At 38.5% G+C, this 16,873-nt stretch overlaps 1 protein-coding gene across 4 annotated transcripts in view; it reads left to right on the top strand.

Annotated features, from left to right (window-relative positions):
* LOC122574600 (zinc finger protein rotund-like) overlaps positions 1 to 15,736 on the top strand; it is a 244,176-nt gene extending 228,440 nt beyond the window's left edge. For all 4 annotated transcript variants that reach the window (XM_043742334.1, XM_043742332.1, XM_043742333.1 and 1 more), the window contains one exon: positions 10,225 to 15,736. In XM_043742334.1, the coding sequence (XP_043598269.1) occupies positions 10,225 to 11,373 (1,149 nt within the window). In that variant the 3' untranslated portion in view covers positions 11,374 to 15,736. The remainder of the gene's footprint in view (positions 1 to 10,224) is intronic.
* The last annotated feature ends 1,137 nt before the right edge of the window (positions 15,737 to 16,873 follow it).

The raw sequence follows: 16,873 nt of genomic DNA, 5'->3' as shown, positions 1-16,873 counted from the left end.
TTAGCTTGAATATTTTTTAAATAAATTTTGTCAAACTTCTGGGTGTGGATTTATAGCAATAATATAATAATTATAGATCTCGAGCGCAACGCGAAATCTGTAGTTGAATTCGAATCTTCTCAGTATATTTTGTAAAATTTTTAGTGGTGACGAATTTCTTGGGTTATGAAAAAATACCTTTGGTTCGATTTGAATGAATTCGTCTTGAGCAGCTTTTCGATAGATCTCGTAGAATTTTTGGAGATGATGTTTATATGGAATAAGAGATTTGTAATTCTTTCCTTCGAATCTCCAAGGGTTTCTTATTTCAGAAATTGAATTTCATTGGCTGTGATTTCGTTAGTGACGTAAAATCGAAGAATTTTGTTAATTATTACGCGGCTCATACATATCTTATCTAGGATTGCCGAAAATTTCAACGATAACTCGTCCGGTATAACCTCTCAGGGACGTGTTGGAATTTTCGTAAATTGTTGTGAACACTTTCTGCCAGACGGTTCTTAAATTCGTCTCATAAATTATTCATGCTTATCCTAAACTTGAGAATCTCGAGAACATCGACACCTTCGACTTATTTCTATACAATTAATTGCACCACGGTTATAAAATTAAGCCCATCTCGGGCAATGTTCAACAAACGTGACAAAAGATCAAGGCCTCTTTAAAATCCAATCTCGAAGAATCCTTCTGCTGCGTTTTCATCTTGCACAATTATTCCACGTCGTTTTACCAAATTCTAGTTCATACATCAACGTTGCCACTGAACTTCGTCTCTCGAACGAAATAACTGTTAAAAGGGGGAAGAAGGAGAAACAGGAGGAGAGAGAAAAAAATTCCCGCTTTCCTGAGTCGATCGATCAAGCTCCCTAACAGTCATCAAGAGCAGTCTATCCCCGAGAAATTACCGCGAACGTGATTTTCTCGGTTCCTTAAGCGTCGCGAGAAGTAAATCGTGGTCGATTAATCAGAGAATTACAGAAGTAACAGCACCGAACCGGCCTCGAGGCCACCGGGCCCGACGTTTCGCAATTAAAAGCGTTAATTTCTCGCACGCTCGCGCGATTTCGGAATTCGTCATTAGTATTTTTCATTTCCGACGCGGCTACCGATCTCGGCTTCTGCGTATCGCCCTAAAAGAAGCTCTTTCGACATCGTGAAACAAACAGGAGATTCTGACTTGATCAAACTCTTGTACAGGGTGTCATGAAAAGATTATATTATTTCGTGCTTAAGTAATTTTTTATTACAAGTGGACTGGAGATTTTTATGCGTTTATGATCAATTTAAAGGTGTAACAATTGATTAATATGATATTCAAAAATGTTTAAAATATTCAAAGTATAGCATACTCGTCGTCAGAAATTTTTAATAGATGAAACAAATTATCATCATATCTTTATTTCGCTTCATAAAAATATGAAATTATATAAAAATCCGATCTAATTATGAGAAACAAGCTAGATATAGAGACACACCGCAGCCGTAAATTCGTGGCGGAGGTCAAGGGGAGTCTATGGCTCAAGACAAGATAAAAATAAAGAGCAACAAAATTACATTAAACTGAGAAAATAGTCCACGACTATCAAGTATTCTTTCAAGAAAACCATCCGATTGTTAGAAGTACAGAAACTTTACGCACATCAACCACCACTGAATGAACTAAATAGCATTCTCTGAAAAATGATCAACTCATAAAGCTCCATAGATGCGCCATGTTTTCTTGTAATCTGAATATGACGAAAAATCCTCATGTTTCTCTCTCATCGAGTTACTCTTGGTTACTCAAATATTCAATACAATCGAATGGCACTCAAGTGTAATTCGATATTGCTAAATACTCTGAACATTCTGTTCCTCCGCAATATGCTACCTTTCCATTGAGATCCTGAGATCTATATATGTCGATTAAAATTTCGAATTTAAAAAATTCCCAATTAGTCGATCACATAGTACTCCTTTTCCACTGCAAAGTTCAGTAGAAGAGATACGATAGGATCTTATTTTCTCTATTGGCTACGCGTCGAAAGTAAATCGTCTGTAGAGAAGGTTGAAACGAAAAAGGTGCGGTCGAGTGATTTCAAGCTGCTTTTTCAGGGTCACGTCCAAAGACTCCTATCAATTAAAAGTGTCAATTTGTAAGCCAGTGGCGCGTAATTTGCATCGAACGGAACGTCGGCTGGGATTATTTACGAGAAGAGCCTTGGGATCCACTAATCGCTCATCCTCGACGACGTAATAATTCGCGCGAGAAAAATATTTCGTACAAGAGAAACAGCTGTTACGTACGTTTCTTTTTTTATGCACGAATGTGTCTTCAATACCTTTTTTTAACGTCTACATCGGTTAAAATTCCTCTCAAGTTAAATAATTCTCTCAATTTTCTGCCAACAAGAACGATTTGATATTCGTTTCTCCTTTAATTTCTGTTTTATTAAGTAAAAAATAGCTTTTTTTAACGTAAGTAATAGTTAATAATAGGATTTTTAGTAGAACAGAGGATTAAGAGTATCTCGAAAGTAAGACGAGGTCTTGAGGGTTAAAAGACGATGAAGGAAGAAATTAGTTCAGCAATAAAGTTCCATCGGTTACGTGGAAACGGCGTTAATTAGCTAGTTTACGATTACTTTTCTCTGTATACATGGTTACAGTATTCCTTCCTTTTCAAAAAAACCACATCAAAAAGTCATTTAAAACTCTAAAAAAAACAGGACCTTTTTTGTTGCATCTATCCAAAAGCTTGGCGTGCGATCATCGTGCTATTTTTGATCCAAACTCGTTCTTGTCGATCGTTCAAACAAATAAAAAAAAAAAGACTCTCAAGCACCTCTTCGAAACTAGATAAAAAACAAGCAAGAGAACCGAGAAAGAGACGTCGGAGAAACACAAAACTCCCATCTTCATTAACAAAGGAAGCGTCATCAAACGAATCAATTTGCTGAAGCCGGGAGTGAAGGGCCATTTCTTTTGTTCTTCCTCTTCGAAGCTCGAGCGTAATCAACGCTCGCGTTGAGCAGTTTTTAATCGACATTCCGCGTGATTCGAGCTGAATTTCCTGCTCGATTCCTTAATCCTCTCGATTAATCGTGAACTGGGACTCACAACTGGGCCCCTTAGACGAAAGAGAGAGGCGCAAAAGAAGGAAGAGAAACAGAGAAGACAAAGTGAGAGAGAGACGATCGCGTTACGTGGGCCCGAGTGCGAACTTGACACCGGCAAGGACGCGTTTCGAAAGGAGGAAATAAAAAATACTGGTCCCAAGCCGTTAAAGGACGTGGCAAGTCAGCTGTTGAAGACGCACGCAACAACGATCACCGAATAAATCACGAGTAAAAGGATCGCAGACGGTGCTGACTCGAGGTCGAGTCTCTTCGACTTGGGAATTAAGGAGGATCTCGCAAGGATCGCGAATCGACTAACGGGATACTGTATTCCAGATATTTTTTCTCACTTCTTTTCTTTGGAATTTCTTTCTATATTTAATCCTTTAGATACTTGCCTGTTTCACGTTTTATAGACGGAAAGAAAATCTCGTGAAACACGGCTATCCTCGATTCTGTTCTCGAGCAATCGTTACGTTTGCCACTCACAAGCTACTTTGATCAACTCCATAAACTGAAAAGTACAGAAAACTGATCGTGTTTATAAATATTGTTTCTTTTTTAATTTGTCTTAGAATTTACTATTGTTTATATCAACTTCTCGCAATAAATGAATTTTGATTTTCTCGAGAAGTAAACATTAATCGTCCACTTATGTAATAAAATTGAGAGATGAAGAAAGAGTAGAGTTGATCAATTTGGTTTCTGAGACTCGTAGAGTAAGATAGGGTAACATTTGAGCTGAATAAAAGAATTTTGTTCCATCAAATTCATGAGATCATTATTATAATATCGAGTACCTGTTTGTACCTTTTACATTTCATTGTTTCAAATGAAATAATCATATGGCCTATGGTATTATACATTATATATTATATATGATCTAGAAGCTTGTGCCTCGAAATTAGATATAGTTATGAAATGATTTGTTTCGATAACGATATTGTGTTTAAATTTATTGCATTTATGGAAATGTATCTATACCTAAAAGGCTAATAAAGTCTCCAACCCGGGACTTCATAGAATCGATACTAGGACCGTTTTCTTGGTTCGCGTTATCGGTGGTTAGATTGGCTTGATTAAAGGAGGTTCGTGATACAGGGAAGGTTGCATGCTTCTGGTTCTGTTCTACCTGAACGCAACGTCGGTTCTGTTAAGTCAACCCTTGTGTTCCTTCGCTTGCTTCGGTTTGATCAATAATCAGTTTTCTAAGTAGTGCTGATTTATATACGATTCTCGTTTCGATGTACATTCGAAAGATTTGTTCAATTACAAGCGATATCGAGCGATTACGCTATTTGTTTTAACGATCTATATTCCGATCTGCATTCTCATTTTCCTACCAAGGTTTATGCAACTTTCTGTTGCACAAGATATAGAAATAGTTATAGATAGCCATATAGAGATCCCCTCGAGGTGCAACAATTATTTTACAAGACGTTACGAGATACAATATCAGTTCTCTTGATTCTGTCCCAACACCTTACTCGAACTAAAGAACTAATAATCTTTAATGCGTAGGAAAATATACAATTGCTACAAAATCTATGTGTATAGTATTGTATTTATTATAGCGTTTATATAAATACTAATTCATTAGGTTCAAGTATTGATTAAATTTCGTCTCATTTAATAGCACGGCTACAAAGTTTGATACAAATATTATAAATATAAAGGTTTTAAATATTTAGAGCGAAACAGATTTTCATTCAGGTTTCATTTCCTTGTTTGTATTCATAAAAATATGAATTTGTATAAAAATCCACGATCTAATGATTATACTTAATCGAAGTAGCCTAATGAAAACGAATGAACACGCATGTATCGTTAGGAAGTGGTATTCTACATTCTACAAGCGAACCAAACTGGAAAGTAGCTTCCATGGTTTATGAAACAGCCGTCCACCTCTGAAGTCTATTTTACTTTGCCCTACGGCGATGCATCCCTGAGCCCTTCATCTCTGCGCTGTTCTTCTTCCAATAAGCCTCTCTTGCTCTCCACCCTAGCACCCATATTTTTATCTTTCTCCTGCAATCCTGTAATTCCACGACCTCATCAGCCTGCCTGCCCCGTATTTCTGTAATCGTATTTTCCCTGTACCTTACATCCTGTTGGCCTTTGGTTTATCCATGACTTAAAAAAAAAAAAAACTACTACACGTCTACGTGTATTCCTCTTTGTGAAACAAAAGAGTCTCGTTTAGATACCATATATACTATGGTTCTAAATTCTTGGTTCGATTAAAATCAGCGAGATTCTATGATTCGAAGTAAGACGAATATCAGTAATATCGAAATTACGTTGAAGTGTTTGTTTTCAAGAAAATCCAGTTTGAAAACTGGTAATGTATGTGGGAATTTATTTAACCTCTACAAGATAGGATTAGATAATCGATAGGAGATCATTCTACATGAGGGAATAAAACGAAAATGTGAAATAAAATTTTTACGTTGAAAGACTCGTTTTCGAGAAAATATAGTTTGATAGTGTACACGCGTATTCGACAAACTTGCAAATTTGATTTTCTCATAAACCAGATCTTAATAGAATGATTCACGCTCAGTTTCGTGTTAGAGTATTGCGTATATTGGAAGCGTTTCCTTAAGTCTCCGTTCACGCACATGAGATTATCAAATGGATCTCGCGCATTCGTTCGTTACGCTTCGCTCGTTCCGAGATTCGCACCGTTTGCTGCCGATCAAAGAAAATTATATAAACGAAATTTTGTTGAATGATGTAAAGAATAGAAGCATTGATTCTTTGAACCAAGAATCTTTCGAATTCCTGAGGAATTTTTGAGGAATTTTTCGATAACGTTCACCTCTGTGACGAATATTATCATCGATAATGCAAACAAATTATGAGTACACTGCGGATTTTGATCACAGTTTATAAAAACGAGCTTCAGAAATTAAATCTATATTAAATCTATTACCAGATGGTAATTTATCTCATTTACTAAAAAATTATGGCGAGTACTCCACTTCGGATAATTTATACATTCGTCATCATAAACGCATAAAAATCTGTAGTCTAGTTGTGAGCAATTATGCGTCGAATGAAGTAAACTGGGTTTGAATTAAAGTTATGGATTCGAATCGAGGTCGGCTATTGCTTTAATCTTCGCACTATTGTAATTATCTTCTAATACTATTCTTGAAATATGCGAGGGAAACGAGAAAAACAGATTTGCATTTATTCTAACGTGTCGCACTGTTTTTCAACCATTCGTAATAATTTCATGAAGCCATTATCATATCTGAATTAAATATCTAAATTAAGTGGACGATAGATGATAGTAATAAGTATTCCGAAAAGTCTATCTTTTCGTAATGTATATATCCTCCAAATCACATTAAATTTTGGAAGAATATTAAAACGAATTCAACAAGCACGAGACAAATTTTAATTAGCACACACGACATTGAGCCAAAATTAAAAATAACAGTAGTGAAGGAAATAGTAATATTCATTTCGATGCTTCCATTCTATTCCATTATACATAGAATATCGTAGCTTGAAGGTCAAATTTCCGATCGAAGACTTCGGGAAGTAGAAGCTTTAGGTACAACAATACTAATCGATTGGTTCTCTTGGTCCGTTCGATTGGATATAAATTATTATCATAACGATTATAAAAATTCGTAACGGTTCAATCCATAATTCAAGACAAGCTTCCCGCCTGGAGGCTGCTCTGACACTTTTGCTGGACGATGTTGCGACTGACTCGCAGGATAATCTGCTCAAGTTTCTTTTCGGTGACAAGTTTGACCTAATTCGCGACCAGGATTCTTTCGAAGACGACTCTTGAAAACAAGATGACGTTTTTATCTCAAGAAACTCGTTAATCTGGGCGATGATTTTCTGACAAACTTCGAACGACAACCATTGAAGTTACCAAGATCGAACTGTTTGAGTTAAACAAGAACTAACGAGCAGGCGTTTTATCCAAGAATTATCATAAAACATGTAAAATAGAAGCGTGATGTTGCAAATGGAAATCGAAGATATAGGAAGGAAATCAAATAACATGGATCTAGCAGATAAATCACAAAAGAACAGATCTACACCTAAAATATATGGTACGACTCAAAAGTACTCAGAAACTTGCTTATTTTTTAAACTTGCTTTTTTTTTATCTTACAGGATGTGTATTATTTGTAGAATTATGGATGAAAGAATTTTCCACCATCTTACTCTTTATTACAGTTATTCTGTTACACGTTACAGTTATCGTGTCGTCATCAAATTGATTTTTGAAATTTGAGCAACCACAAAAATGGCGTTGGTTGTTGCAAACTTCGTCAAATTTGCGGACTCTTCTCTTTATTACCATTACAGTTATGTACGATAGCATGTTACAACACGATAAAATTGATTTTTAATAGCTATTGTGCAATAACAAAATTGACGGTCGTAATTCTCAAACATTGTGAAACTTCTTCAAACTGCGAATCGGATGGAGAAGGGTCTTCTAAATGGTTCGAGAAACCAACACTATTAATTCCAGCAGCTATTACTAAAATCAATTTGTACATCAATGAGTCATGTAGTTAACCTAATCTTAAATTCATACATACATAGTTCTCCTACAAATTGTTCAAAATTTCGGAGTTGTAGATTTGCTGAATCTACAAGAAGACAATCGTTGTCGACCAAATTAAGTAAAATATCGATTCAGTGTCTTCAAACGAACGTTTCCAGTTTATCCACCGCTCGAGTTTAACTTATCGAATCCAGAAAAGTTGATTGCGTGTCTCTGAATGATTAAACGCGATTATTAAGCAAGAGCATCGACATGGACAGAACAGTATGATCCTCGGAAGGCCACGGATCGTAGCTGTGATCCCGGGGCGTGGCACAGAGTGATCCGAGAAAGGAATCCGTCGTTTTACGTAACAATCTCGAGCGATCCGCGATCAGCCAGGAAACTGACCGCCTCTACGCCGTTCCTCGCGTGTCCAGGATAGTTTCCACGATTCTTCGCGTCGTCCTGGTGCGATACCCTCCGTCCCCTGATCGTTCACATAGCACCGCTCGACTTCCAAGAAGTTTCGAACACGCATCGTCGTAACTTCAGGATGGAATCTCGTGACCCGAGTAAATTACTTGTTGCTTACCATCTTTTCTTCCGTGTCTCTCTTAATCTCAACGATCTTCGATGTATCGATACGACACGTAAGAAAAGTCATGAAAAAATTTACCAAAACGCGAATAATCCTTAATTGCTATTAAAAAGCGAAATTGCTTATTATCCTGAAACTTTCTCTCCTATCCTTCGTGTAGTATATTCTCGATGATTCTTGCTTTATCGATACACGATGAAGAAATCCATTGCGAAACACGAGATTTGCAGATAAATAATTTTTAATCACTATGAAAAATGGAAATTGGAGGTGTCGAAAGAATGAACAAAATTGAGGGGACAAGAGTGTAATGAAGGTTCGATGGCGTTCAGCATCGCATACCAATGATCTCTAGTCGAGCAGAAATAAAAATTAGGAATGCGGAGCGATATTAGGGAATGAAAGAATGAGACAGCAGAGTCTAATGAGGATTCGGTAGTCCGAACGCCGGTGGAAACCGGTCCGAACAAAAATTGCGAGCCGCGATGGTTCGTGGAATGACCGGAAGCCGCGCGACTTTGTTTCCACGCGAGAAACACCGGCTTGGAATCCGTTTCCTTCTCTGGGTATCAATTAGATCGGACAAATTAGAACACCGGCCGAGTCAATATTGATACCGACAGGAATCAGGAGGAGCGGTAATGAGCGACGTTGCTCTTTTCCTTCGCTATCCTGCATGATGAAGAAGGGGGAACGAGAGAGGGATAAAAAGAAGAAACAGGGGAAAGAAGAAAAAAGAAGAGGTATTTAAGGCTACCGACGAACGAACTACCGTACAAAGAGGAGCCGAGATACACCGAGAGGGGCAGGAACAAAAAGGGGCGGAGAGGAAGGCAAAAGACGGACAGAGATGAAATAAGAAGACGTGGAAGTGGGGAATTAAGAGAGAAAAAGAGGGAGAAAGAGAGATATCTCTATGCGGTAGCTAAAGCCAGTCAGTCAGGTATGCCTGGAGGCTAGGCCATGATAGACAAGGTCATCCTCTCCCCGGTTTACACGTATGCTCTGGCTACTGCCAGTCCTCGTTTACATTTATTTATTTATAAATATACCGCGGCTCTCGACTAATGCGCCGTCTCCAAGAGAGAGGAGGAGGAAGCAGAACGACCGGCCACACGGATGGAAGGAGACCGGACTGTCCAGACGACGATGGAACCCCTTCACCTGTAGATCGGCTCTCTTTCATTATTCGGTTAATCGCGGCGCAATAGACGCCGCGAAAAAGGCTACCGCCGTTACACGTTTCTGAGGATATAACTTTTTTCAACGCAGTTCCGAAGTTCCAGCGGTAGACTTTGAGCTGGTGCTCAAAGTGTTTCCAGTTCTATCGTTGACTGATTAGATTAGGTGGATTTTAATTGGTTCCATTAGGATTTTCAATTAAATGCAACTTTGTATGTTACATTTTCCCGTTTACGTTCCTATAAAATAGAATTTTATGTCCACTACATAAATATGTTCAAGATTTCTGCAGCTTCAGCGGTAGACTTTAACTCCTTGATGTTGAATGGAGCTTCCGGTTCTGTCGACGATTCATGGGATAAATGAATTTTAATTAGGCCTATTAGGTTTTTCCACCAAATGAAGCTTTGTATATTATAGTTTCTCTTCCACATTCATATTTAGCCTTTAAGAGGAACATTTGTAGAAATTCGTAATTGTATGTGATTGGACTCGTCGGAAAAATCGAATAGGTCGATGAATACTTATGCGTCTTACTGTAAATGTGTTCAATCTTCCAATGTCTATTTTTACTTTTATATTTAGAGTAACAGAAAAAGATATTTATATACTGTGGTATTTATTACAGTATTCATATACTAATTAATTAAGTCCAACTATATGAAACTTTGTATCATTTAAATGCTAAACAAAACGCTTTATAAGTAGGAAATAAGAATATGTGCAAATACTTTTTGTAGCTACCGCATATTTTCCAAACATTCTTAAAATTTAGGATAATAAGTTGACCTAAAATGGTATTTATTTGTGACTTGCAGATCTTCGGTAGCAAGGCGGACCTGCAGCTCCACACGCAGATCCACATGCGCGAGGCGAAGCCGTACAAATGCACCCAGTGCTCGAAGGCGTTCGCGAACTCCTCGTACCTGTCCCAGCACACCAGGATCCACCTGGGCATCAAGCCGTACCGCTGCGAGATTTGCCAGCGGAAGTTCACCCAACTGAGCCACCTACAGCAGCACATCCGCACGCACACCGGTGACAAACCGTACAAGTGCCGGCATCCAGGCTGCACGAAGGCGTTCAGCCAGCTGAGCAACCTACAGAGCCACTCCCGCTGCCACCAGACCGACAAGCCGTACAAGTGTAACTCCTGCTACAAGTGCTTCTCCGACGAGCCCAGCCTGCTCGAGCACATACCGAAGCACAAGGAGTCGAAGCACCTTAAAACGCACATCTGCCAGTACTGCGGCAAGAGTTACACCCAAGAGACCTATCTGGCGAAACACATGCAGAAACATGCGGAGAGGACGGACAAGAGACCGCCGATAATCGGTACGGGGCTCAGGCCGTCGATCCACGCAATGGCGGCTCATCATCAAGACCACTATTGGCCGAAAGTCAGCCCAGACTCGGTGATCAGCGATCTACACGACCGACTGCCTCATCACCACACCGACTACCATCAAAATCAGAACCCGGAGATGCTATTACCTGGCCACGGACACCGTGGCGAGTCCATCGAGAACGATTCGAGGCAACAAACCCCTCAACCGGGCGCCAACCATCACCCAAACAGTAGCTCGGCATTTACGCCGATCTCGTCGATCTCGATAAATTCCATCTCCTCCATGCAACATCCATTGAATCCACTGAACCATTTGCACTACCCCGGCAGCCATCATCCAGCCTCCAGGCCGTACCTCTACGAGGCCTTCAACACAACGCAGAAATCCTCGCCGGCGTCATCCTCGTCTGGGGTCACGTCAGGCACGACCAGCAACCAGAACGCGACCTCCTTCCCGAACCAGTTGATCAGCCTCCATCAAATCAGGAACTACGCGCACCAACCCAACCTTGGAAATCTCGGGAACTTGGGAAACCTAGGGAACCTGAGCAATCTGAGCAACCTAAGCGCGACAATGGAGAGCCATGCTCTCCTTGGTGGACTCAAGGAGAAACAGTAACTCCGGCTGGTCGCGGAGATTAGGAACAAAAACTATTTGCTAATTCTCCTCGATTTCTTTTTTTCTTCTTCGTCTATGCCTGTACCTCGTCCCTATGTCCTATTTTTCCCGCGATCTTTACAGGGTCCAGGATGTTTGTATGATATTTTACATCTCGTTATGAGTTTGTTCGAAAGGGAAACGCCTATCGAACATTCGTTGCTCCTACGTTTCGCCCTTATACTTCTTTTAGCATTTAATTTCTATGGGACATTCTGAAAACTGTTTGCGGTGTGTGCATGCAGCCTGATCAAGAGTGATTTTGTGTAGGATTCCTGTCTTTATTTAGGGTGGTGCTGGGGGTAGTTATTCGCTGTGCGATAATAGTCAGTTTGTAAAACAACAATTGTATATTTTTATACATTTTGGTTTAACAGGAATCGCTTACACGTATAAGCATAAATATACATGAATATATGTCTCGAAGATGAGATACTTATTTAAAAAAGAAATACTGCGTTTTGTTTACTCTTTAGACGATCTCTTTCGTTAGATAATGAGAACTGTGGAAAACAGAGCCATTTACGTAAATCTAAATAATTGAAAATAACCAATAATATATAGAATATTCTATATTTGGAAGATCAGATAACTTAAAGAAAGAAATTCTTCATTTTCTTGTACAACCTTAAACGATTTTATTTCATCAGATAACAGCCTGGAACTGTTAATGAAAACGATCGCAAACGTATCTAAACAGCGAAAGATCGACGACTCGATCAAAAAAGAAGTACCCTACCGTTATTTCCATCGAGGAACATTAATCTTGTCGAAAAACATTTCACGAGTCGAGTGCAAATCGATTTAGCGACTTTTAATCGTTTCAATGCTACTGGCCATTCATGCATGCAGAACAAATATTAGAAAGTACCCTGTTCGATGTGGTATCGATCGGGCAACTTCCTATTGATCCGCTGAGAATCGGCAAAATCGATTTGCGATCGAAATCCTCCCAATATAACCAAGCGTTTAACCACGACGTTGATTAACTTTCACGTTCGTAGTTAGCTAGAAAATAACTTGGAACGATAATCGACGAGCATGTTTCTCGATGTTCCCTCCGATTATCCATGGCGAATAGCCATCCGACTATCCTGAACTGTCCACTCGAATTTACCACATTTCCTAGCGAAACTACTTTCGAGAGACGTCCTTCTTCAGTTCCAAGCGAATACTTTCATCCTCCCTCTGTAATCCACCCCGGAGATCTCCTTAGGTTAACGTTCAACTTCAAATTTAACAGTCCTCCTAAGTCTTCTTTTCTTTCTATTGATACTTAATCATCCGTTGGTCCCATCGATTTATGGTGTTACTGATATTGGAGAGTGGTTTTAATCTGGCTGAATTTTGTAGTTTGAATAAGGTTTTGTTACTATGAAAGTTGTACAGTGAGATTGTTTAGCGAAATTTGGAAATCATTGGCTTGTTTAACTCGGATTTTCGTAATTTCGTTGGATCAGTGATTTGTGGTAGATTTTTTGGTATTTAATTTGCAAACAATGTTGTGGTTTTGTTACACGTATTTTATATATGTAGCATGAATATTAAATATTCTTCGATGTGACTGCTTCCTTTTTTTTATTTCGCGATATAAATTCATCGCTATAGAGTGCATTAGTGTATGATCGCGTAGCACTGTACAACGAGAATATCGTATAGATGTACAAAGAATCACCTCGAAGAATATCTTATTAAAGTATCCTTCCAGAGGGCGAGTTCAAAGCGATAATTTCCCAAGAATTTAGAAAATAGTTCTAAAAATTGCAGCAATCACGAAACCAATCGCTTTTTGAAACTCGTCTTGTACATTCAACGAAAAAACCTTGTGAAATAGCAGAAACATAGTTTAAAAGCAATTATTTCGTAGATCAATCCGTTTCATTCAATTTTCATTACATTTTCTATTGCAAAGGTCTCTTAATTGGTATCATTGAGGTTCATGGTAATTTCGGATTGGATTATCTAATATTGAAAACGTAACGGAGAACGCAAAATACAAAATGAAATAAATAAAAATCCTAAATTTTAGTAATTCAACGTGAATCATAGTCATATATGATGCAACGATACTATTCGAAGATTAACTTTCAATAGACATTATTGGTTCATAGATAACTATATACTATAACTATAGTTAACTATCTATGACATAAAACAATACGAAGATTACAAATTGAAATTAAAAAAAAATACTTTGAAATTAAATATTTAATTAAATATTTAATCGAAACTGTCACCTACGATCTAATAATACCAATTGGGGGTTGAAACTAGAAAATCGCTTAAAAGTCTTGTCCACGATTAGAGGAAGAGATGAAAATGAGTATAACCGGCGAGAATCGATGGGACCGCGGTTAGTTCCGTTCTTTTCGTGTTCCTGCCTCCCAGGAGCATCGTACGTAAGAGGGAATAGCAAAGCCAGGAGAAATCGTGTCGTGGAGTAGAGCTATTTTCCAAGGGGTGGCTCGCCCCCTGGAACCGGTGCGGGGGGATGGGCACACCTTTCTAGGTCGAGTGGACGTTTCGTTCGCAACGGGATAATTAACGAAGCGAATGTGTGTGTTTGTGTGCGTCTGAGCATGCCAGAAACTCTTCTGTGTATGTGTGTGCATGTGTCTGTGTATGTAGTTAGGCGAGTGGGTGATAGAGGAGAAGAAAAAGAGATAGGTGAATGGATAGTGAAGGAAAAGGAAAAGAGTTGGACGAGTGGGTGGCAGAAGAGAAGGAAAAGAGATAGGCAAGTAGGTGATGAAGGAAGAGGAAAAGAGTTGGGCAAGTGGATGGTGAAGAAAAAGAGAAAGAGTTGGCCGAGTGGATTTTAAAGGAGAAGGAAAAGAGATAGGTGAATGGATAGCGGAGGAAAAGGAAAATAGTTGGGCGAGTGGGTGTTAGAGGAGAAGGAAAAGACAAAAAAAAGTGGAAGTCGAAGCGTCGCACGCACCATTTAAATAGAAGTTACACGCGTACACACACATTACATGAGGGCACAAATCGTGTGAATAGCTTTTTTTCAGCGAGAAAAAGGAGAGGACGTGAGTGAGTGAGGGTGCAAGAGAGATTTAGGGTAGGTCGACGACAGTGCCACGAAATAATAAATGCGAAAGTAACGGAGATAATAGGGAATTAAAAAGGGAACGAGGAGCAGAGAGAAAGGAGAGAGAGAGAGAGAGAGGGAGAGAGAAAGAGTAGGCGAGCATGTAAGAAGGGGTAAGATAGGGTTGGAACGCGAGCAACCATACAGGCGCACAGAGAAAAAGAGAACGGTACGGAGAACCTCCATGTATATAGTTATTATATATATAAATATATAAATATATAAATATAAATAAATGAATAAATAAATATTATATATTATTATTATTAATTAATTAATTGATCGATATTCGGTAGGTGCGTAAGGGAAAAAAAGAGAGCAAGAGGATATAGACTCTACTGAAGATATTCTAAGTACCTTGTCTAACACGAATATAATTAAAAAAGCGAAAACCGTGTGAGTGAAATAAAGGAAATGAATGGGAGAATGTTCGAATAAGAGTGAAGTTGAAAGAAAAAGCAAGCAATCGTTGCCCAAAGTTATTTACAATAATTTTTCTTTCTCTTAAGAGCGCGTTTCCGTTCTACGAAGCCGCGGTACGATCAACCTTGGCGATCGGTTCTTTCTCTACTTATCACGCCGTTATTTCTTTTCCTTTCATTTCGATAGTCTATAAAATGAAGATCATCGATCGTCGTGGCTTATCGAGCCCGGTTATTTAGAAAAATTCGAGACGTACGAAAATTCGACGTATGCCGAATGAAAAGAGAGAAGAAGAACACACGTGTACTGTAGATAATTTCTTGTTACGGCGCCGCCGATGTCTCGTTTCGTGGCTCTCTTCTTAATCGGTTTTGATCGATCCGCGAGGTGCAGGGCTATAAAAAGATTTCTCTTTTATTTTTATCATTTTCTAACTGAACTCTAACTCTTTTTACTTTCTTGTCGTTTTTACGTCCATTACTTCCTTTTCTACGAATAAACGATATTCTATTCTAAGGTCCATCTTCCTTATGGACAGAAAAAAAAATAAATAAAAAGGAAGTGAGGCACACGAGACGCGACACGTCGGCGCTTCACCTGTGCTCAAGTTGTTTAAAACTATTAGTTTGTTAACTAAGAAGCGAGAGAGGTTGGAAGAAAGAGAAGGAGAGAAAGAGAGAGAGAGTTTGAATGAGAGAGAGAGAGAGAGAGAGTGAGTTTGAATGAGAGAGAGAGAGAGAGAGAGTGAGTTTGAAAGAGAAAGAGGGGAGAGAGAGAGGATGAACGAAAGACTGGAATGAGTGAGAAGAAATAAACGAGAAAGTGTTAATTAATAATTCCGCGTGGAAAGCGAAGCCCGATCGCGGTCTCTCGTTTCGTTCGACGTTTGTTCTTTCTCGTTTATTTCAAGATCGACTTATGATCGTCGATAAGGAATAAACGATTCAAACATAGTAGATCGTTAAATGAATGCGAAGCAAAAAGAACAGGAGAACGTCGAAGAAAGCGCGCGAGAAAAATCGTAGAACAAAAGGGGCGGTTGTATTCGGGCTAGAAATACTAAAAGGAAAAAAAAACACGAGAACGATCGTCTTTTTTTTTCTTTTTTTTGTTCGTTGATAACGAAATTGAACACGAGGGTGAGGGTGGGAATGGGGCGAGAGTGGAGGAATTTGTTTTTTTTTTAATTCGGGGGTTGTGGGTGGTTATAACAAGCGTCGTCGTCTTCGTCAGGTCCCCCCGCGCTTTAATTGTGATCTTTTTTTTGTGTCTATCCTTTAGTTTCCATTTGATGATTATTTTATTATTATTTTATTAATATTATTATTATTAATATTATTATTATTATAATTATGATTTCGTTTAATAAACTGTCACATTAAAAGGACAAACGTCTGACTTGGCGGAGGAAGTGACAGACTGGTAGTGTTCTTCTGTCACGTCATCATCTTCTTCCCCTGAGACTACCACCAGCCCCCATCAATTCGAAGAACCCTCTCCTTTCTCTTCTTCACGAACATAAATCGCGTGAAGGAACTCCTTATCCCTAAGTAAGTTTCTTTTCTCATACTTCTCTTAGGGAACAGAGGTTCTTCCGTTTTATTCTGTTATATTTTTAACAACGCGAATTTGATTTACAGATTGAAGTCACAGAGCTGATTCTAGATAGTTTCTCGTCGTAGAAGAACTTAATCTCAAAAAATCTTTTCCCCCCTTTGTCTTCCACGATAGATTTTTCCACTTGTTCTTCTCTTTTTAGTTGTCTTTTCATCGTTGTACTTACTACTAGTTTACTCTCTGTTCTGTTCTTCCATTATCTTTTTCTTTCCTTTCCTTTTTTCTTTTTTTTTCTTTTTTCTTTTTTTTTTTTTTTTTTTTTTTTTTTTTTTTTTTTTTTTTTTTTTTTTTTTTTTTTTTTTTTTTTTTTTTTTTTTTTTTTTTTTT

The sequence above is a fragment of the Bombus pyrosoma genome, linkage group LG14, assembly GCF_014825855.1.
Source record: "Bombus pyrosoma isolate SC7728 linkage group LG14, ASM1482585v1, whole genome shotgun sequence".
NCBI classification, from domain to species: domain Eukaryota; kingdom Metazoa; phylum Arthropoda; class Insecta; order Hymenoptera; family Apidae; genus Bombus; species Bombus pyrosoma.
This window is presented reverse-complemented; position numbering and strand designations above follow the sequence as displayed.